This window comes from Entelurus aequoreus, linkage group LG08 (assembly GCF_033978785.1).
Source record: "Entelurus aequoreus isolate RoL-2023_Sb linkage group LG08, RoL_Eaeq_v1.1, whole genome shotgun sequence".
Taxonomy (NCBI): Eukaryota; Metazoa; Chordata; class Actinopteri; order Syngnathiformes; family Syngnathidae; genus Entelurus; species Entelurus aequoreus.
This window is the reverse complement of record NC_084738.1, coordinates 9,434,415-9,457,656: the sequence shown is the minus strand read 5'-3', so window position 1 is coordinate 9,457,656 and position 23,242 is coordinate 9,434,415. Positions and strand designations below refer to the sequence as shown.

Genomic DNA, 23,242 nt, shown 5'->3' with positions numbered 1-23,242 from the left:
AAGAAAAGGTCTGTTATGCAAAACACAAATTTTTTTTAAGACAGTGTGCAGATATTCATCTAACAATGTTTATTATTATGCATGCAAAATATATAACATGATTTCAACATGTTGTTGTCAGGCATGTGCACCACATGACTTTACTGTCCTCTGTAGTGGACATTTGATTTTAGTCTTTTTCTTCTTTTAACAGAGTAAAAAAAAAAATAGGTCTGTTATGCAAAACTGGAAAAAAAAATTAAGACAGTGTGCAGATATTCATCTAACAATGTTTATTATTATGCATGCAAAAATATATAATGTGATTTCAACATGTTGCTGTCAGGCATGTGCACCACATGACTTTACTGTCCTCTGTAGTGGACAGTTTTTTGCTCTTTTTTTTTTTTTCTTTTAACAGAGTAAAAAAAAAAATTAGGTCTGTTATGCAAAACGCAATTTTTTTTAAGACCGTGCAGCTATGCATCTAACAATGTTTACTATTATGCTTGCAAAATATATAGTATTATTTCAACATGTTGCTGTCAGGTGACTGTGCACCACGTGACTTAACCGTCCTCTGTAGTGGACATTTGATTTTGGTCTTTTTCTTTTTTTCTTTTAACAGAGTAAAAAAAAAAAGGTCTGTTATGCAAAACACTATTTTTTTAAGACAGTGTGCAGATATTCATCTAACATTGTTTATTATTATGCATGCAAAATATATAACATGATTTCAACACGTTGTCAGGCATGTGCACCACATGACATTACTGTCCTCTGTAGTGGACATTTGATTTTAATCTTTTTTTTCTTTTAACAGAGTAAAAAAATATATAGGTCTGTTATGCAAAACTGGAAAAAAATTTAAGACAGTGTGCAGATATTCATCTAACAATGTTTATTATTATGCATGCAAAAATATATAATATGATTTCAACATGTTGCTGTCAGGTGACTGTGCACCACGTGACTTTACTGTCCTCTGTAGTGGACAGTTTTTGCTCTTTTTTTTCTTCTTTTAACAGAGTAAAAAAAAAATTAGGTCTGTTATGCAAAACGCAATTTTTTTTAAGACCGTGCAGCTATGCATCTAACAATGTTTACTATTATGCTTGCAAAATATACAATATGATTTCAACATGTTGCTGTCAGGTGACTGTGCACCACGTGACTTAACCGTCCTCTGTAGTGGACATTTGTATTTGTTTTGTTTTTTCTTTTAACAGAGTAAAGACAAATAGGTCTGTTATGCAAAACGCAATTTTTTTTAAAGACAGTGTGCAGATATTAATAAAACAATGTTTATTATTATGCTTGCAAAATATATAATAAGATTTCAACATGTTGTTGTCAGGCATGTGCACTTCATGACATTACCGTCCTCTGTAGTGGACTTTAGATTTTAGTCTTTTTTTTCTTTTAACAGAGTAAAAAAAAAAAAAAAAAAGGTCTGTTATGCAAAACTAAATTTATTTAAAGACAGTGTGGAGCTATTCATCTAAAAATGTTTATTATTATGCTTGCAAAATATATAATATGAATTCAACATGTTGCTGTCAGGTGACTCAATCAAGCTTTATTGCAGACTCCAACGTCCAAGTAGACATGCAATCACATACAGTACATAAAATACAGTATAAAAGGCATTATCACATAATATCCAAAACAGTGCTTATGCATATTCAGTAAAAGGCATCTAATAAATAAATAAAAGCAGCCATAAAAAAAATAAAAATAAATAAATATATATATACTTAAATAAATGTGTCTACGCATTCTATAAAAGGCACAGATACAAGTGTTTCCATATATACGTTTGGTACCTAACAGAACTACACCTAGGATTGGTTGACTGTATAATAAGCTCCATTCTCGGACCCCTGCAGTCTACATATACATTTAAACATCACTTTTCTCATGGTGGCGTGGAAGGTGACTGCATGTGCAACACATGACTTTACCGTCCTCTGTAGTGGACATTTGTTTTTGGTCTTTTTTTTTCTTTTAACAGAGTAAAAAAAAAAAAAAAAGGTCTGTTAAGCAAAACGCAAATATATAGGAGTGATATTTCCACCAATACATCACAAGAATACACTTTATTAACAAATTAGGCCAACTTATTGTCTTCATTAAAAGGAAATATTTTGATTGTATATATTTTTTTAAATGTCAACATACATTTTTTTTTTAAAGCAACATTATTTTATATTTTAATATTTTTCTATATATTTTTTTTGCATTTTCCTGACCTAAACAGCACATGCAGGAGTCTTTTAACGGCTATAAACATCAGCCTATGCTGTGATGAACTTTGCTTAAGAGGCAGCGTTCCACAGAGGCATTACATTTTAATGAGCGGATGGGGGAGGTTGGGGGGGGGGGGGGGGGGGGGGGGGGGTCTGGGTGTTCCCGGACAGACACGACATCTTTTTAAATAAGAAAAAAGGGCTGAGAAGAAAATTCATTTCATGCTCCGTGCTCGCTTAAAAAGGCGACCCGAGACACACGTGTACGTGCGATAAGTCCAAAATGTACATTAATGCCATTAATAAAAAGAAGAAGAAGAAGAAGAAAGGACCCCCTTCGCCCCCCCCCCCCCCTTTTTTTTTGTCTCTTTTTTCGATTCCAATTAAAGTGTTCGATTCGGAGCCTTGCACGTCTTTGTTTCAGGGGGGGGGGGGGAATTGAATTGAGAAGAGTTGGAATGTTATCAGTCCAATATTAATCTTTTAAAATGCTATTAGGGCCATAAATAGATTTAATAGGAAAAGAGGCCACTGGTGTGAGTAAGGCTTTTTTTTTTTTTTTTGGATGAATCAATCTACTTAACCTCTTGAGAACATTTGACGTCTTATGTCAGAGTTTCTGGAAAAAATAAAAAGAAACAGCCCACTAGAGAGGTTCTCAGGAGGTTAAGAGAGAAATATCAGTACTGCATCATATAAAACAAGGCCTGCAAGTTCAGGGTCAGCTGTGTGAGACCCCCCACCACCCCCACCCCCACCCCTCCCCATGATGTTTGAGACTGCATGAAGCTGGTCTCTTTTTCCACTTGAGCGGTCCCGTCGGGGGTCCTGCACTATCTGACCCCAGGACAGTTGACAAAAGGGAACGCTCCACTGAAGCACCTTTGGCCCGCCTGCATTATTCAAGCTCCGACGTTGAACTTGACGGGACACAAACAATTAAAACTGAAACATTTTAAATAAAATTAAAGACTCTTCAGGAGGTTGCTCGATTTTATTGATTCAAGAATTTTATATATATTTTTTTTTTAGCAAAAGTCATGCATTTGTTCGGACACCAAACAAAGCTAAGCAGTATTGGATAAGGGCAATACGATCCATCAAGTGTTTGGTTAGTCTTATCTTAAGGAGGGATGATTTTTATTGAGTTATGTGACACAAGCCTCAGATCCCAGCTAAAGCCTGATTAGAAATAACGCGGTCCTCCGAAAACAAACTCTTTGTCGGATGCTTATTTAAATAGGTGGTCGTCCTGTTGGTTTCCTGTACCCTCGGTTCGGCGAAGGCTGCCTCAGCAAGAAAGCCGTGGCTGAAGAAGTACAAGAACTGATAAGTACTTTGAGAGTTTACAAATTACGGCGACAGCTTTCTGTCTCCCGGGGTGCCGCTCAGACGGAACAAATCTAACGTGAGCTCGTGCGGCGAGGAGGAGGGAGCAATAAGGAACTATTGCTTTCCTGTCACATGTAATTTATAGCTCTCTATTTGCATCTCTTTGCCCCGCGTGGCCTAAAACCCCAGACTTTTCTGATCAATACGGCCTCATCCGCAATGGCGGGCTGCAGGGGCAGGGAGCTGCCTATCCGGAGGGGGTCTGGGTGGTAGACTCTAGATCAGTGGTTCTTAACCTTGTTGGAGGTACCGAACCCAACGATAAGTCGGATGTGTCTTTACCTCCGTGGCGAACCCCTGAGGCCGACTCACCGAACCCCTAGGGTTCGATCGAACCCAGGTTAAGAACCACTGCTCTAGACCAGTGGTTCAGGTTAAGAACCACTGCTCTAGACCAGTGGTTCTTAACCTTGTTGGAGGTACCGAACCCAACCAGTTTCATATGCGCATTCACCGAACCCTTTTTTTAGTGAAAGATAAAAAATTGTTTTTTTTTCAAATTCAAGAAAAAGTCATATGTTTTTGTACTGGTGCACAAAATTAACCGTGCATGAACATCACCTTGTTCAAAGAACAAAAACAACACAGTGCATGAACTCACAACAAACTACACACCTTACACACATTACCATGAATTGATTGACGTGGACCCCGACTTAAACTAGTTGGAAAACTTATTGGGGAGTTACCATTTAGTGGTCAATTGTACGGAATATGTACTGTACTGTGTAAACTGTACCGTTTCATATAATGTATTCTCTTCCTTTGCAATCTGCTAGTAAAAGTTTCAATCGATCAATCAAACAACCTGCAAATCAGATGGAAAATTAGAGGGAACATTGTTTGAGGGTCATCCATAACACGCCGATAGGGAGAAGTTTTTATTTACACGATAAGCCGGATGTGTCTTTACCTCCGTGGCGTAGGCTCCGCCGAACCCCTGAGGCCGACTCACCGAACCCCTAGGGTTCGATAGAACCCAGGTTAAGAACCACTGCTCTAGACCAGTGGTTCAGGTTAAGAACCACTGCTCTAGACCAGTGGTTCTTAACCTTGTTGGAGGTACCGAACCCGACCAGTTTCGTATGCGCATTCACCGAACCCTTTTTTTAGTGAAAGATAAAAAATTGTTTTTTTTCAAATTCAAGAAAAAGTCATATGTTTTTGTACTGGTGCACAAAATGAACCGTGCATGAACATCACCTTGTTCAAAGAACAAAACCAACACAGTGCATGAACTCACAACAAATTACACACCTTACACACGTTACCATGAATTGATTGACGTGGACCCCGACTTAAACTAGTTGGAAAACTTATTGGGGGGTTACCATTTAGTGGTCAATTGTACGGAATATGTACTGTACTGTGTAAACTGTACCGTTTCATATAATGTATTCTCTTCCTTTGCAATCTGCTAGTAAAAGTTTCAATCGATCAATCAAACAACCTGCAAATCAGATGGAAAATTAGAGGGAACATCGTTTGAGGGTCATCCATAACATGCCGATAGGGAGAAGTTTTATTTACACGGTAAGTCGGATGTGTCTTTACCTCCGTGGCGGAGACTCCGCCGAACCCCTGAGGCCGACTCACCGAACCCATAGGGTTCGATCGAACCCAGGTTAAGAACCACTGCTCTAGACCAGTGGTTCTTAACCTTGTTGGAGGTACCGAACCCAACCAGTTTCATATGCGCATTCACCGAACCCTTCTTTAGTGAAAGATGAAAAAACATTTTTTTCAAATTTAAGAAAAAGTAATGTTTTTGTACTGGTGCACAAAATTAACCGTGCATGAACATCACCTTGTTCAAAGAACAAAACCAACACAGTGCATGAACTCACAACAAATTACACACCTTACACACGTTACCATGAATTGATTGACGTGGACCCCGACTTAAACTAGTTGGAAAACTTATTGGGGTGTTACCATTTAGTGGTCAATTGTACGGAATATGTACTGTACTGTGTAAACTGTACCGTTTCATATAATGTGTTCTCTTCCTTTGCAATCTGCTAGTAAAAGTTTCAATCGATCAATCAAACAACCTGCAAATCAGATGGAAAATTAGAGGGAACATTGTTTGAGGGTCATCCATAACACGCCGATAGGGAGAAGTTTTTATTTACACGATAAGTCGGATGTGTCTTTACCTCCGTGGCGGAGACTCCGCCGAACCCCTGAGGCCGACTCACCGAACCCCAAGGGTTCGATCGAACCCAGGTTAAGAACCACTGCTCTAGACCAGTGGTTCTTAACCTTGTTGGAGGTACCGAACCCAACCAGTTTCATATGCGCATTCACCGAACCCTTTTTTAGTGAAAGATAAAAACATTTTTTTTTCAAATTTAAGAAAAAGTCATATGTTTTTGTACTGGTTCACAAAATGAACCGTGCATGAACATCACCTTGTTCAAAGAACAAAACCAACACAGTGCATGAACTCACAAGAAATTACACACCTTACCATGAATTGATTGACGTGGACCCCGACTTAAACTAGTTGGAAAACTTATTGGGGTGTTACCATTTAGTGGTCAACTGTACGGAATATGTACTGTACTGTGTAAACTGTACCATTTCATATAATGTATTCTCTTCCTTTGCAATCTGCTAGTAAAAGTTTCAATCGATCAATCAAACAACCTGCAAATCAGATGGAAAATTAGAGGGAACATCGTTTGAGGGTCATCCATAATACGCCGATAGGGAGAAATTTTTATTTACACGATAAGTCGGATGTGTCTTTACCTCCGTGGCGGAGACTCCGCCGAACCCCTGAGGCCGACTCACCGAACCCCTAGGGTTCGATCGAACCCAGGTTAAGAACCACTGCTCTAGACCAGTGGTTCTTAACCTTGTTGGAGGTACCGAACCCGACCAGTTTCGTATGCGCATTCACCAAACCCTTCTTTAGTGAAAGATAAAAAATTGTTTTTTTTCAAATTCAAGAAAAAGTCATATGTTTTTTTACTGGTGCACAAAATGAACCGTGCATGAACATCACCTTGTTCAAAGAACAAAACCAACACAGTGCATGAACTCACAACAAATTTCACACTTTACACACGTTACCATGAATTGATTGACGTGGACCCCGACTTAAACTAGTTGGAAAACTTATTGGGGTGTTACCATTTAGTGGTCAATTGTACGGAATATGTACTGTACTGTGTAAACTGTAATATTTCATATAATGTATTCTCTTCCTTTGCAATCTGCTAGTAAAAGTTTCAATCGATCAATCAAACAACCTGCAAATCAGATGGAAAATTAGAGGGAACATTGTTTGAGGGTCATCCATAACACGCCGATAGGGAGAAGTTTTTATTTACACGGTAAGTCGGATGTGTCTTTACCTCCGTGGCGTAGACTCCGCCGAACGACTGAGGCCGACTCACCGAACCCCTTGGGTTCGATCGAACCCAGGTTAAGAACCACTGCTCTAGACCACCTCCAGCCAGTGGCTTTGCAGCTTTAGGCCTAACTCCCGACGTTTCCACGGCTGTACAAGTGACCATTTCTTTGACTTTGTTTTACAGGATTATCCGAACAAAAGTGCAGCAGCCATTCCATCCGTCGCCCGATGGGACATCCCTGTCGACAACAGGCCATACCATAGGTAGGCTCGCAACATCATCACCATCATCATCGACTGTGCCCATCTTCTGCATCAGCGGGAACTCCAAATGGACTCACAGCAGGTCTTCATTACATTTCCCCTTCCTTTTTAGTGCCAAACACAGTGTCTCCGCCGGTAACCAGCGCCTCCAACGACCCTGCGGGATCCTACTCCATTAACGGCATTCTGGGCATCCCGCGATCCAACGGCGAGAAGAGGAAAAGAGACGAAGGTAAGATGTGTTTTCGTGTATGAGCGCTGTCAGAGAAGCCATTGTGCTCTAAGGAGTGAGAGTCTTGTCACTGCAGTTGTTCGCCTTTTGCACCTTTGGCGCTTACCCGTATCTTTAAAAGCAGAGCCACTCGTTATCTTTTAGTGTGCTTTTGAGAGACTTCTTCTACCTTCTTTTGCCCGTTGTTGTACCCTTGCTAAAACATGCTCTCGCGTCATGAGGCTTGCGTCCCCTCTGACGGCGTTTTGATGCGTTTATAGCTCTTCCACTAGAGGCAGTATTTTCCTCATTGAGCAACCCCAACTCTCGTTGACTTGCTATTAGCTTCCTGTGTGTAGTCGTTGTTGGGAACTGAAGCACCATCCACATTGTTGTTGGAGCTGGAACTAATCATATTGCTCTGAAACCGGAAAATAACATGTTTGCGAAGGTGGACTGAGAGACCCCTAAAGGAAAATCCAATCCCAACTATGCAGTTGGCGTTGCTGCTGACATGATGTTAGAATTTTTTGTAGGAACTGCTGTAAATTTCGAAGGGGGAAGAGCCAGCTGGCGTCAGTCGCGGAAGCTAAGTGACGCAAGAGCATGTTTTCAGTCTTTAGGGATGATTGTCACTTGGGCCATGTCCTCAGAGGTTACCTATTGGTACTCTTGAACCATTCACATCTTGGGTACATACCTTGGAGTATACTCAGGGTTTTCAAAGTAGACTGTTCAGTTAGTCTCAGAAGACATTTCGTCTCTCAGGCTTTAAATGTTCATGTTCCTAGATTTATTTTGGTCAGATAGATTGGTCAGATCTAGTCGGTGATGGGACTCGATCTGACCTATCTAGTCTGAGATCAAACCAGATCTGACCAGTCTAAGTCTCGGGGCATTCAATCGATCGCAACTGAGCTGTACCTTGGAGTATTCTCAGGGTTTTCAAAGTAGACTGTTCAGTTTGTCTTGGAAGACATTTCGCCTCTCAGGCTTTATATGTTCATGTTCCTAGATTTATTTTGGTCAGATAGATTGGTCAGATCTGGTCGGTGATGGGACTTGAACTGACCTATCTAGTCTGAGATCAAACCAGATCTGACCAGTCTAAGTCTCGGGGCATTCAATCGATCGCAACTGAGCTGTACCTTGGAGTATTCTCAGGGTTTTCAAAGTAGACTGTTCAGTTTGTCTTGGAAGACATTTCGCCTCTCAGGCTTTATATGTTCATGTTCCTAGATTTATTTTGGTCAGATAGATTGGTCAGATCTGGTCGGTGATGGGACTTGAACTGACCTATCTAGTCTGAGATCAAACCAGATCTGACCAGTCTAAGTCTCGGGGCATTCAATCGATCGCAACTGAGTTGTACCTTGGAGTATTCTCAGGGTTTTCAAAGTAGACTGTTCAGTTTGTCTTAGAAGACATTTCGCCTCTCAGGCTTTATATGTTCATGTTCCTAGATTTATTTTGGTCAGATAGATTGGTCAGATCTGGTCGGTGATGGGACTTGATCTGACCTATCTAGTCTGAGATCAAACCAGATCAGACTAGTCTAAGTCTCGGGGTAGTCAATCGATCACAACTGGGCTGTTCAGGTTGTCCTAGATGATGTTTTGCCTCTCATCCGAGCAGGCTTCATCAGTTCATGTTCATAGAGTTAGATTGGTCATATTTTGTCTGGGCTCGGACTATATTTGACCAATTCAAGACTTGGAGCATTCAATCGATCTCAACTGGATTTGTTCATTTTGTCTTCCAAAATGTTTGCCTCTCATCTGAGCAGGCTTCATCAGTTTATACTTATAGACTTAGATTGGTGAAAGGTAGTCTAATCCTGGGAGCTAAGTCTATGAGCACGAACTGATAAGACAGACTCTAGTACCAACTGAACAGTCCAGTTGCGATCGATTGAATGCCCTGAGAATTCAATGACCTGGATGAATGAGAACATCCATAGCCATACCTTGGAGTAGTTTCCAGGGACTCCTGTTGTACCCCTCTCAAAATCCAAATCAGGTTACAGCATATGGTGCTACCCTCAGAGATACTGCTGTGGACTTTTCCAGAGGTTGCACTTAAGCCAGAGTCCTATAATTAAACCCATGTAGATTTGAGGGACATACATCGATTCCCATTGTCGTCAGCGGAGGACAGTCGACAAGAAGGGAGCAGAGCGGCCATTCTTTACGTGCCGTGCTGAAGTTGCAACTCTGTAGCTCTAAAAAGGCGCCCACCGTTCCAGGCGATGACCCTTAATAAAACACCTGAACTCGGCTACACCGCTGTGTCAATCCGCCGAGGAGTCTTTTTTTTTATTTGAAGGCACGACCTCCACTGTTGTCTCCTGCAATTAATCTTTATGGAAGTGATTAAAGGGCTTTAGATAATTACATGTCAAGATGATGTAGCCGACCACCCAGGTCAGTCCATGAAGCTGCTGTAGCTCTGTGGGTTTTTTTTTTCTCCCACCTTTTTTGTTCTCCCTCTCCTGCAACTCTGAGGCCCGAGGCTTTTTATAGATTATTGGTTCTGTAAGAACGAGGCTACCTTAATGTCGCTGCATACATGAGCAGCGGACGACAATGGTCTTACAAAGTGCGTTTTGGAATGATGCAGTGCTTTATTTCCACAGCGTTCCGCAATGAGAGCTAATCGGAGCGTGGTTGACGTAGCCGCGTCTTTGTTCTGGCGGGATATCGAGGAACTGATGTTTTTATGTGTGCCGGAAGGTGGGTGGCGGGGGCGGAGGCGGGAGATGACTAATGACTTGTCAGAGGTAGATTTCCTGGCAGAGATATAAAAACCAGCATGACGTGGGCACGGCAAAATGACATAATCAAGCCTATGCGGTGGCGAGAGCATAATACGAACGTCTGGTGTTCTCGAGGGTTCATGTGAGCCTTCAGAGGACCCCTCGTATTAAGCTTAATGTCCCACCCCCCCTTGCCCTACGCCCAACCTGAAATAATGGATCGGTACATTTTCAATGCAGATTTCTACCGAATATGACGTAAAGCTTGTATCGTGGACGTCCTCGCATTGTTTTACCGCCATTTTTGCAACACAGGTGCTACACTTTGGGTCTTACAAGCTTGTTTCCACAAAGCGCCACAGTCTGCATTTTATTGCGTTTCGATCGTAAAGGGACCCAAACTATCCAATTCGACCCGCTACAGCCGAGTAGCAATCTGTCGCCATCCCGCTGTAAACACCAGCTGGATCAGGGTTCGACTGATCTGAACTGGACTGCGGTGAACCGAACCGAGCCGTGCCGTTTGGTGGACACGTGGATACGGGGAAATAACTACAAAAGTACACTTCATTCACTAACAGTGGTACAAAAAAGGTCAGTTAGAATAACACATAATGTTGGGTAGGGAGAACATACAAAAACGTTATTTATTGAATCAAAAATACTGAAATTCAATGACATTTGCGAACAGCTAAAATTATGCACAAAGCAAACTGAAACCTGCGACCCAAGAATGCACAAGAATTCTTCTCAACAAAGGAGGAGAAATATAACCTAAGAGAAAAATGTAATTTAAAACATTTGTCTGCACGTACAACACTTAAAGGCCTACTGAAATGCGATGTTCTTATTTAAACGGGGATAGCAGGTCCATACTTGATCATTTTGCGATATTGCCATATTTTTGCTGAAAGGATTTAGTAGAGAACATCGACGATAAAGTTCGCAACTTTTGGTCGCTGATAAAAAAGCCTTGCCTGTACCGGAAGTAGCGTGACGTCACAGGTTGTGGAGCTCCTCACATCTGCACATTGTTTACAATCATGGCCACAAGTAGCGAGAGCGATTCGGACCAAGAAAGCGACGATTTCCCCATTAATTTGAGTGAGGATGAAAGATTTGTGGATGAGGAAAGTGAGAGTGAAGGACTAGAGGGCAGTGGAAGCGATTCGGATAGGGAAGATGCTGTGAGAGGCGGGTGGGACCTGATATTCAGCTGGGAATGACTACAACAGTAAATAAACACAAGACATATATATACTCTATTAGCCACAACACAACCAGGCTTATATTTAATATGCCAGAAAATAATCCCGCATAACAAACACCTCCCCCCTCCCGTCCATATAACCCGCCAACACAAATCAAACACCCGCACAACACACTCAATCCCACAGCCCAAAGTACCGTTCACCTCCCCAAAGTTCATACAGCACATATACTGTATTTCTCCAAAGTCCCCAAAGTTACATACGTGACATGCACATAGCGACACGCACGTACGGGCAAGCGATCAAATGTTTGGAAGCCGCAGCTCATGCGTACTGCGTTACACATACAAATTAAACAAAATGCTTATGGCAACATTCTGGTTGCGTACTCACGGTACCGCGTCTGCGTATCCAACTCAAAGTCCTCCTGGTAAGAGTCTCTGTTGTCCCAGTTCTCCACAGGCCAATGGTAAATCTTGACTGTCATCTTTCGGGAATGTAAACAATGAAACACCGGCTACTTTTTTTGTGTTGCTCTGCTGCAGCCGGCCGCTAATACACCGCTTCCCACCTACAGCTTTCTTCTTTGCTGTCTCCATTGTTCATTGAACAAATTGCAAAAGGTTCACCAACACAGATGTCCAGAATACTGTGGAATTTTGCGATGAAAACAGACGACTTAATAGCTGGCCACAATGCTGTCCCAAAATGTCCGCTACAATCCGTGACGTCACGCGCAGGCGTCATCATACCGAGACGTTTTCAGCTGGATATTTCGCGGGAAATTTAAAATTGCACTTCAGTAAACTAACCCGGCCGTATTGGCATGTGTTGCAATGTTAAGATTTCATCATTGATATATAAACTATCAGACTGCGTGGTCGGTAGTAGTGGCTTTCAGTAGGCCTTTAAGACCTTTAGCATATCAGTATGCGGAGTTAAATTACGGACTGGATTAAGCAAAGACGAAACAATGTAACTGACTTGAACTGTTGTATTCAGAAAACATCGCTATAACTGTGCTACAAATTGAAACAGGGAGTGAAAATATATGTGTAGGAAACTGGAAAGGGGGTAGGTTTAAATAAGGTTTGCTTCTTTCTACTCCTTTTCGAGCATGTTGTAAAGAGAAATGGAAAATATGTGATGTATCATGTTGAAACTGCATTCATGTTCGGAATAAACTTCAACCAAACGGCTTACGGTTGTTGGCGGTTCAGTACAAGTGAGGACCTTGCCTACATGAATATGACAGACAAAGCAAGACTGAAATTAAAGACATTTTGTAGTATTTCCAACCATAAACAGCTAATGGACTTCAGCAGATTTTTTTTTAATGTATAGTAGAATCTTAACTTACGAGCACATTGCTTTCCACGACAGAGCTCCTTACTCAAAACACTCGTTTCACAAATGAATGAATTTTAACCACCCTTGGCCCATTCAAAACACCACAATATTCAAATGTAACATGCCTTTTAAAATAGGAAAACTAACTTTTCGACAGGAAATACTTTTTGAAAAACGTTACTATACAAACAAGTACAGTACTTGAATGAAACCGTGTAACAATCTTGTTCAGCGTTTAGCTTGGAGAGCAGACTTTTGTAGCTGCTTCTACGTCGTGTCACAATAGAAAAAAGGGAAATCGTAGTTTTTAAAGTTTTGTTTGTCTGAGTTGGTCATCCACTTCATTTCCTTAGCACAGACTTTCTCAGTTCCGGTGTGTGGAAAGTGTTGATCTCTGAGAATCGCTCAAACGCACACGTTAACTGTCCGGTCAAAATGTAGGTTTGTTTTTTGTGTAAACGAAGCAGCAACGCGTAACAACACCTAAATATCAATGTTTTATTGCTCAAACGGTACAACACCGAATAATACTATTTCAACCGGCTCTTAGCTCAAATTCCGCTCGCAATTTTAAACGTAACAAAAAAGTTGAAACAGCTCGTAACACAAATTACACCTCAGTTGAGGAACCACTGTATTTATTTTACCTTCAGCGTCAGTTTAAAGATGATGCTGGTTTTTAAGAGGGTAGTACTGTCACCAGTTTTTGAGCAAAGCAAGGACATTGTAGTTCGGTAAAACATTTAAAAAAAAACACTACTGTATGACATTCTGACTACCAACTTGCATTTGTATCCAAATATTGGGGTATTTTCTTGAGCAAATGTTATTTATGCCAGCAAATAATAACCTGTGATTAATCATGATTAATCACAGTTCAATAGTGTGAAATTTAAAATTTAAGCACTTGACAGCCCTAATATATATATATATATATATATATATATATATATATATATATATATATATATATATATATATATATATATATATATATATATATATATATATATATATATATATATATACGTTAAGTCAGGAAAAAACACAGAGGCTATTTCATCCCCACAAGTCTGTTTTGAAGGTTTCCCTGCTCTTCAGGGGAGTTTATTATAAACTCCCTTGAAGAGCAAACTCCCCTGAAGAGCAGGGAAACCTGCGAAACAGGCTTGTAGGGATGAAATAGCCTCTGTGTTTTTTTCCTGACCTAACGTATATTCCGTTCTACCCCGGTATTGAGCACTGTATAACGGATAAACCACAGTAACCTTGACTATATATATATATATATATATATATATATATATATATATATATATATATATATATATATATATATCTTAATTAGATTATCCAAAAAATAGTGCTCGATACCGTGGTAGAGCGTAATATGTATGTGTGGGAAAAAAATCACAAGACTATTTCATCTCTACAGGCCTGTTTCATGAGGGGTTTTCCTCAATCCTCAGGAGATTTTTTTTCCCCTCAATCTCCTGAGGATTGAGGAAAACCCCTCATGAAACAGGCCTGTAGAGATGAAATAGTCTTGTGATTTTTTTCCCACACATACATATATATATATATATATATATATATATATATATATATATATATATATATATATATATATATATATATATATATATATATATATATAACATATATATATATATATATATACATATATATATATATATATATATATATACATATATATATATATATATATACATATATATATATATATATATATATATATATATATATATATATATATATATATATATATATATATATATATATATATATATATATATATATATATATATATATATATATATATATATATATTTATACATATATATATATATATACAGTACAGGCCAAAAGTTTGGACACACTTTCTCATTCATTTTCTTTATTTTCATGACTATTTACATTGTAGATTGTCACTGAAGGCATCAAAACTATGACACCTGTGAAGTGAAAACCATTTCAGGTGACTACCTCTTGAAACTCATTGAAAGAATGCCAAGGGTGTGCAAAACAGTAATCAGAGCAAAGGGTGGCTATTTTGAAGAAACTAGAATATAAAAACATGTTTTTCAGTTATTTCACCTTTTTTTGGTGAAGCACATAACTCCACATGTGTTCATTCATAGTTTTGATGCCTTCAGTGACAATCTACAAAGTAAATAGTCATTGAATGAGAAACATTAAAACATTAAATCATGAAAAAAATGTGTCAATAATTAATTAAAAATCGTAAAACAATTGTATCATGAAATAATGACATCAAAAATAATAAATGAATAAGTGTAATTTTACATCATATACATTAATGACACATTCAGGTAATTACATAAAGATTAATTTATTTATTACATTATTCCCATTAGGCCCTCTATAGACAACTTCCGGTTTCATTGTACTTTCAGTGTCTTTTCCCCATATTACTATGTTTGGGCGGTTTGCATGTGTTTTGGATGTTTTTTTTTTGAGGGGGGGGGGTACTGTCATGACCTGCCCACACAGGTCGGGCTTTGTGTTTTGTTTTCCGGGGCCTCTGAGTTTAGTTAATCTCTGAGTCTCTGTCTCTAATTAGGTTCTGGTAGACTTTGATGTGTCGTGTAGTGTTCTATGAGAGTGTATAGTCATTTTTGTTGCCCTGTTTGGACGCGGATTGTGTGAAAATGTCTGATCTTTCTCAGACAAACTCAATTTCCTCCACCGACGTCAGCTAATGTCTCTGCGTGGCCTCGTTTGTCGGCCGTACATATTGTGCTCCGCTCACTAGGCTGCAGTCCACGGGACGGTAAACGCCGGGACCGCCACATTTCCTCACAGCGCAGCCTCATTTAACTTGGTAAGCCGCGTGACGATTACGGCAGAAGCGGTCATTATCGAGGCTCCGAACGCCAAGAGGGTTATGGATGGAGAGGGGTGTGTGGGTATTTGCTCCCGTGGCCCTCTGCCAAAGCGCCCAACCCCCCCTGGCCAAGTTTTTCAAGTCAGCAGTGCCCTTAAAGGAAGGTGCTCGAATTACGGCGGCCGTGTCGAGATAATGCGGTGTGACACGCGTTATGTACACCGGGACCGGGGGGGGGGGGGGCAGAGGAGCTTCAAGGGGCGCAGGTGTCATCATAAGAGCCATTATCTGCTATTGTGTTGCGGCAAATTAAAAGTAGCATGTTACTTTTGGCAGCCATTGTTGTAGGCGTGGGAGGAAGATGGCGTCTTCTGTGACCGTGCCGTCCACGCCGTTGAAGTGACAATGTATTAGAATGTGCGCCACTGCGGAGAGAAAAGCCATTACCTCACATATTAACATCCACGTACCCTCTATCCCCCCCGCCGCCCCTCCACGCAGCTTGTAAAGACAAAGGATGATGATTGTATCTCCATTCACACCAGTGGCACCTCAAAACAAAAGCATCCGTAGCGTGTCACGTGCATGCCAAGGCAACAGGTGGCACTCTAACCTCCAAGTGTTTGCCGATCAGACGCGTTTGATGGTTTCATTTTGCAAGTCATGTGGAAAATGGTATTTCCAGTCATGTGCAGATGCTGAAAATGAATGCACAGACATTTTATAGGGCAGGAGGTGGTCACACTCAATGTTCCAACCACCGGGCCGCGGACCGTACCGTACCAGGCTGCACAACTTTTTTTTATTTTTTTTATTTTATTTTTTTTTAATTTTTTATAAATGGGTTATACTTGTATAGCGCTTTTCTACCTTTAAGGTACTCAAAGCGCGTTGACACTATTTCCACATCCACCCATTCACACACACATTCACACACTGATGGCGGGAGCTGCCATGCAAGGCGCTAACCAGCAGCCATCAGGAGCAAGGGTGAAGTGTCTTGCCCAAGGACACAACGGACGTGACTAGGATGGTAGAAGGTGGGGGGTTGAACCCCAGTAACCAGCAACCCTCCGATTGCTGGCACGGCCACTCTACCAACTTCGCCACGCCGTCCCCAAATTAAATCAACATAAAAAACACAATATATACATTATATATCAATATAGATCAATACAGTCTGCAGGGGATACAGTCCGTAAGCACACACGATTGTATTTCTTTATGAAAAAAAAAAAAAACAAATACACAAAATAAACCCCCCCCCCCCACCCAACACCCGTGAGACAAATTTTCAAGCGTTGACCGGTCCACAGCTACAAAAAGGTTGGGGACCACTGCTCTAAGGTGCGCACCTGTGCAATTGCGCACTGCTCAAGCGTCCTCTGCGCACGGCAAATCTACGCCACGCACAAAATCAAATACAAAAATAAGCGCATAACAATTTTCGACACACGGACACGACAGAGAAAACAGTTTTCGTCATCATTGTTCAAATATTGTAACGTCTGTCGAGACGCTTGAGGACCTGAATTCCATCCATCAACTCTTTATTGTCGGCCATAAACATAATTATCATTTGTCCCAGCCTTCATTAAAGGCCTACTGAAATGAATTTTTTTTATTTAAACGGGGATAGCAGATCTATTCTATGTGTCATACTTGATCATTTCGCGATATTGCCATATTTTTGCTGAAAGGATTTAGTATAGAACAACGACGATAAAGATCGCAACTTTTGGTATCTGATAAAAAAAAGGCTTGCCCGTACCGGAAGTAGCGTGACGTAGTCAGTTGAACATATACGCAAAGTTCCCTATTGTTTACAATGATGGCCGCATGAAGTGAGAGAGATTCGGACCGAGAAAGCGACAATTTCCCCATTAATTTGAGCGAGGATGAAAGATTTGTGGATGAGTAAAGTGCAAGTGAAGGACTAGTGGGGAGTTGAAGCTATTCAGATAGGGAAGATGCTGTGAGAGCCGGGGGTGACCTGATATTCAGCTGGGAATGACTACAACAGTAAATAAACACAAGACATATATATACTCTATTAGCCACAACACAACCAGGCTTATATTTAATATGCCACAAATTAATCCTGCATAAAAACACCTGCGTGTTTGTTACGCTAGCTCCTAGCTCCTCTGCTAGCTCCTAGCTCCATAGAACACGCCAATACAATTCAAACACCTGATCAACACACACAATCACTCAGCCCAAAAGACCGTTCACCTAACCCAAGGTTCATAAAGCTTATATATTTTAAAAAAGTTACGTACATACGCAAAAAAAAGTTGCGCACATACGGTCAAGCGATCAAATGTTTAGAAACCAAAGCTGCATACTCACAGTAGCACGTCTGCGTCTTTGTCATCCAAATCAAAGTAATCCTGGTAAGAGTCTGTGTTGTCCCAGTTCTCTACAGGCGTCTGTGTATCGAAGTCAAAAGTCCTCCTGGTTAGAGTCTCTGTTATCCGAGTTCTTCCATCTTGACTGCATCTTTCGGGAATGTAAACAAAGAAGCGCCGGCTGTGTACTGTTGTTGCTGACTACGTTCAAAAAATACGTCCATTTCGCACCGACAACTTTCTTCTTTGCTTGCTCAGCTTCCTTCTCCATAATGCAATGAACATGATTGCAACAGATTCACGAACACAGATGTCCAGAATACTGTGGAATTATGAAATGAAAACAGAGCTTTTTCGTATTGGCTTCAATGTGGAAGGCATACCCGTGTTCGCCGGTCTACGTCACGCGCATACGTCATCCTCAGAGGCGTTTCGAACCGGAAGTTTAGCTGCAAATTTAAAATGTCACTTTATAAGTTAACCCGGCCGTATTGGCATGTGTTATAATGTTAAGATTTCATCATTGATATATAAACTATCAGACTGCGTGGTCGCTAGTAGTGGCTTTCAGTAGGCCTTTAAGCTGACCAACAAGGTGCAATAGAATGTTAATACATAGGTTAGCACTTTTTTTTTAGCACATAGCACTTTAGAACTAAGCACTTTAGCACATAGCACTTTATCTATGAGCTCTAGTGCAATGCACACTGGCACTTTATCTTTATCTCCATACTGTAGATTGTATGCCTACATCCAAGTGCCACCTATGTCTATCAAGCTCCATGTTCTCATGTTTAAATGTTAGTTGTCTGGTTGTGGTTGTGTCTGCGCTTGTGTTTTTGTTCTGTTGTTTTTGTGTATGTTAAGAAAGCAATGATGCACTGTGCCCGAGACAAATTTCCCCGCGGGGACAATAATGTTGAACCTTGACCTTGAAATTAGCTCTACAACATATGACAGCCAATGATGGCGTTCTTATGGTTTTTGGTTAAAAAAAAAAAAAAAAAAGCTTTAGGTACAAAACACAAGTTGGGAATTGCTAATAAGTCTAAATAAAATAATAAAGTAAAAAAATAGATAAACATAAACTATCAATTACCTATTTTTTGGGGTCGGGGAAGGCAGTTGGACATCTTCAATTAGTCACCACAAAGTGTTTACAGCAAACAAAGTGTTCCGAGAGGTTACATGTACATTCTGGGTGTCTCATTCAGTAAAAAAATGTAAAATTCCATTCTGTTTTTGAATGTGGTTTGTCATAACGTTTTTAGCATTTAGACATTTATTGTGAGATTTTGTATTAGTGTTCCTAAAAATAGGTACACCGGCCCCCAGACACATTTTTGTCTCTAAATTTGGCCCCCCGTGGCAAAATAATTGCTCTATCTCTATCTTAACACAGCACATAGCTCCGCCCCCTCTGAAGTCAGGCATGGCAAGAATAGCGACACCCAATGGAGACATTTAGAACTGCAGTTTCTTTCATTCAAACATTTTAGCTTTTTTTCATACTTAACAAACTGGTCTAAGAAAAATGAATACTTTCACTTTGTTCATAAATTGATTTCAAAGTCCTAGAACAGGGGTGTCAAACGTACGGCCCGAGGGCCGGATCAGGCCCGTGAACAGGTTTTATCCGGCCCGCGGGATAGGATAGAATAGAATAGAATGCCTTTTATTGTCACTATTCACAGGTACGATGAGATTAAAAACAACTCCAGAATCAGTGCGACAGTCTACAAATATGCAAAACATAGGATTGATTGATTAATTGATTGAGACTTTTATTAGTAGGTTGCACAGTGAAGTACATATTCCGTACAATTGACCACTAAATGGTAACACCCGAATAAGTTTTTCAACTTGTTTAAGTTGGGGTCCACTTAAATTGATTCATGATACAGATATATACTATCATATATACTATCATCATAATACAGTCATCACATAAGATAATCACATTGAATTTATTTACATTATTTACAATCAGGGGTGTGGAGGGGGGGCGGGGGGGGGGGGATATGGACATCAAGTAGTGGACATAGAGAGAGAGAGAGAGAGAGAGATCAGAAGGCATAAGAAAAAGAAAAAGTATCTGGATTTGATTGTTTACATTTGATTATTAGCAATCCGGGGAGGGTGTTAGTTTAGGGTTGTAGCTGCCTGGAGGTGAGCTTTTATTGCGGTTTTGAAGGAGGATAGAGATGCCCTTTCTTTTATACCTGTTGGGAGCGCATTCCACATTGATGTGGCATAGAAAGAGAATGAGTTAAGACCTTTGTTAGTTCGGAATCTGGGTTTAACTTTATAAATCTGGTGTTGTGGTTATGGCGGTCATTTACGTTAAGGAAGTAGTTTGACATGTACTTCGGTATCAGGGAGGTGTAGCGGATTTTATAGACTAGGCTCAGTGCAAGTTGTTTAACTCTGTCCTCCACCTTGAGCCAGCCCACTTTAGAGAAGTGGGTAGGAGTGAGGTGGGATCTGGGGTGGAGGTCTAGAAGTAACCTGACTAGCTTGTTCTGGGATGTTTGGAGTTTAGATTTGAGGGTTTTGGAGGTGCTAGGGTACCAGGAGGTGCATGCGTAATCGAAAAAGGGTTGAACGAGAGTTCCCGCCAGAATCCTCAAGGTGCTTTTGTTGACCAGAGAGGAAATTCTGTAGAGAAATCTCGTTCGTTGGTTAACCTTTTTGATTACCTGGGTTGCCATTTTATCACAGGAAAGATTAGCCTCTAGAATGGAACCTAGGTAGGTGACCTCATCTTTCCCGGTGATAACAATGTCACCCACTTTTATGGTGAAGTCATTGACTTTCTTAAGTTTGATGTGGGACCCAAACAGGATGGATTCTGTTTTACCCAAGGAAGGGAAGAAAATAAAAATAGTGCAAAAGGTGCATAGTCCAGTCCTGAGAACCAATGTTCTGAATGTGTTGTTTAAATATTATACTATATACATATATACAGAAGCATTCGGACTGTGGGTGGAAAGTAAAAATTGCCCACAAAGCGGTGCTAAACTATAAAATCAGTGCCTATGAGAGTTCACCGTGGTTATGGCTTTAGGGAAAAAACTGAAAACCTGATGAGTTTGCTAAGTATAAAAATTCAACCTGACATTTTTCAATGCAAGAAACGGCTGTTCTAAATGTGTCCACTGGATGTCGCAATAGCAATTCTTTGTATCTTTGTAGATGATGCTACATATGTACAAAATAAACCACATGATGTTAGTACAGGGATGTCAAACATACGGCCCGAGGGCCGGATCAGGCCCGCGAACAGGTTTTATCTGTCCCGCGGGATGAGTTTGCTAAGTATAAAAATTAAACCTGAAATTTTTTAATGAAAGAAACAGCTGTTCTAAATGTGTCCACCGGATGTCGCAATAGCATTTTTTTTTATTTTTGTAGAGGATGCTACATATGTACAAAATAAACCACATGATGTTAGTACAGACCTGGGCATTGTGCTGCCCGCGGGCCACATCCGGCCCTTTGTGCGTCCCTGTCCGGCCCGCGTGAGGCCAATCATAAATGACAAAATAAATTTTAAAAAGTATCTATGTCGAGTGTGCAATACAACGGTGCTGCTTTTGTTTTGAAAAGCGTTATTTGTATTACTTCCGTGTGGACGTATGCGCATGCGTGATTGTGAGTGAATGTGAACAGCTGCAATCACAAATTACAAAATAAAGTTGAAAAAACATCTATGTCGTGTGCGCAATACAACTGTGCAGCTTTTCTTTTGAAAAGTGTTATCTATGTGGGTATGTCCGGGTGTAACCTGTGTGTGAAGGTGCACGGCGACAAGTGATGAGACGCTAAAAAGAGAAAAGTTGATGACGAATGGCGTGTTTTTCAACAAGACATGGACTGCCAAGCAACGGTCCCTCTAAGGTGCGCGCCTGCGCAATTGCGCACTGCTCAAGCGTCCTCTGCGCACAGCAAATATATGCCGCGCACCAAATCAAACCCACCTGAATTGTAAACAAAATAAACACATTTATTCTGTGTAAATTTGCAATGCAACTTTGAGTGACAGTGACAACAAGCGGCCCTAACGGTGTTCGTCAACACCGTTCAATTATTGTAACGTCTATCGAGAGGCTTCCAGGACAGGAATTATATCGATCACTTTATTGAGCAAAACTGTTTACATTCGGCCATAACCACACCAAAAACATGAGTAAAACACTTCTATCTCGAAAAACTAGTCATTTTCTGCCGTACAAACCAGGCCAAAACCAACTTGTCATCTGTCACCAACACGCATACCACTAAACCACTGGTGCGTTTATGGCCACACAAACAGTAGGACAACTCAAACACCACACAAAGTTACACGTATGACTCCTCAGTCATACGTGTGCTTATTCTACTGTCATTTATTATTAATGTTAATTTATTGATATTAATCATGGAATGCTGTTACTAGAGAAAGTTACAGGAATGCACACTTCATCCTATGCTTACATTTCATTGTGCAACATGAGGATGTTTAAGGGGGACTAAATGTGATCTCTGAAAGGGGTACAAATGATTTCCAAAGCAGTGCTTTTGGTATAAAGTTAAGTTAGGTTAAATGAAAGTATTATTATTATTATTAATTATTATTATTATTTATCTTACAGTATACATAAAAAAATATTGAGCAAAATTGTATTGAAATATTGCCGACGTGGCCCTCCAGCAGTGCTCGGGTTGCTCATGCGGCCCCCGGTAAATATTAATTGCCCACCCCTGTGTTAGTACATCAGTCGAGGAAAATGATCAAACTACATAGTGAAGTGTGAAGTGAATTATATTTATATAGCGCTTTTCTCTAGTGACTCAAAGGGCTTTTACATAGTGAAACCCAATATATAAGTTACATTTAAACCAGTGTGGGTGGCACTGGGAGCAGGTGGGTAAAGTGTCTTGCCCAAGGACACGACGGCAGTGACTAGGATGGCGGAAGCGGGGATCGAACCTGGAACCCTCAAGTTGCTGGCACGGCCACTATACCAACCGAGCCATACCGCCCCATAAATAACATACTGTAATTTCCATCCATCCATTTTCTATCGCTTGTCCCTTTTTGGGGTTTGTTTTATGTTGATATTATTTTCATCTTGATGGTTGCAAATAAACACCAATGAGTTGACTGATGTACGTTATCACTAGAGATGTCCGATAATATCGGACTGCAGATATTATCGGCCGATAAATGCTTTAAAATGTAATATCGGAAATTATCGGTACCAG

At 40.4% G+C, this 23,242-nt stretch overlaps 1 protein-coding gene across 1 annotated transcript in view; it reads left to right on the top strand.

Moving 5' to 3' along the window:
* LOC133655580 (paired box protein Pax-2a-like) overlaps positions 1-23,242 on the top strand; it is a 99,253-nt gene that overhangs the window by 4,770 nt on the left and 71,241 nt on the right. The window contains 2 exon segments of the mRNA XM_062055857.1: positions 7,169-7,248; positions 7,361-7,480. Coding sequence (XP_061911841.1) covers positions 7,169-7,248; positions 7,361-7,480 — 200 coding nt within the window.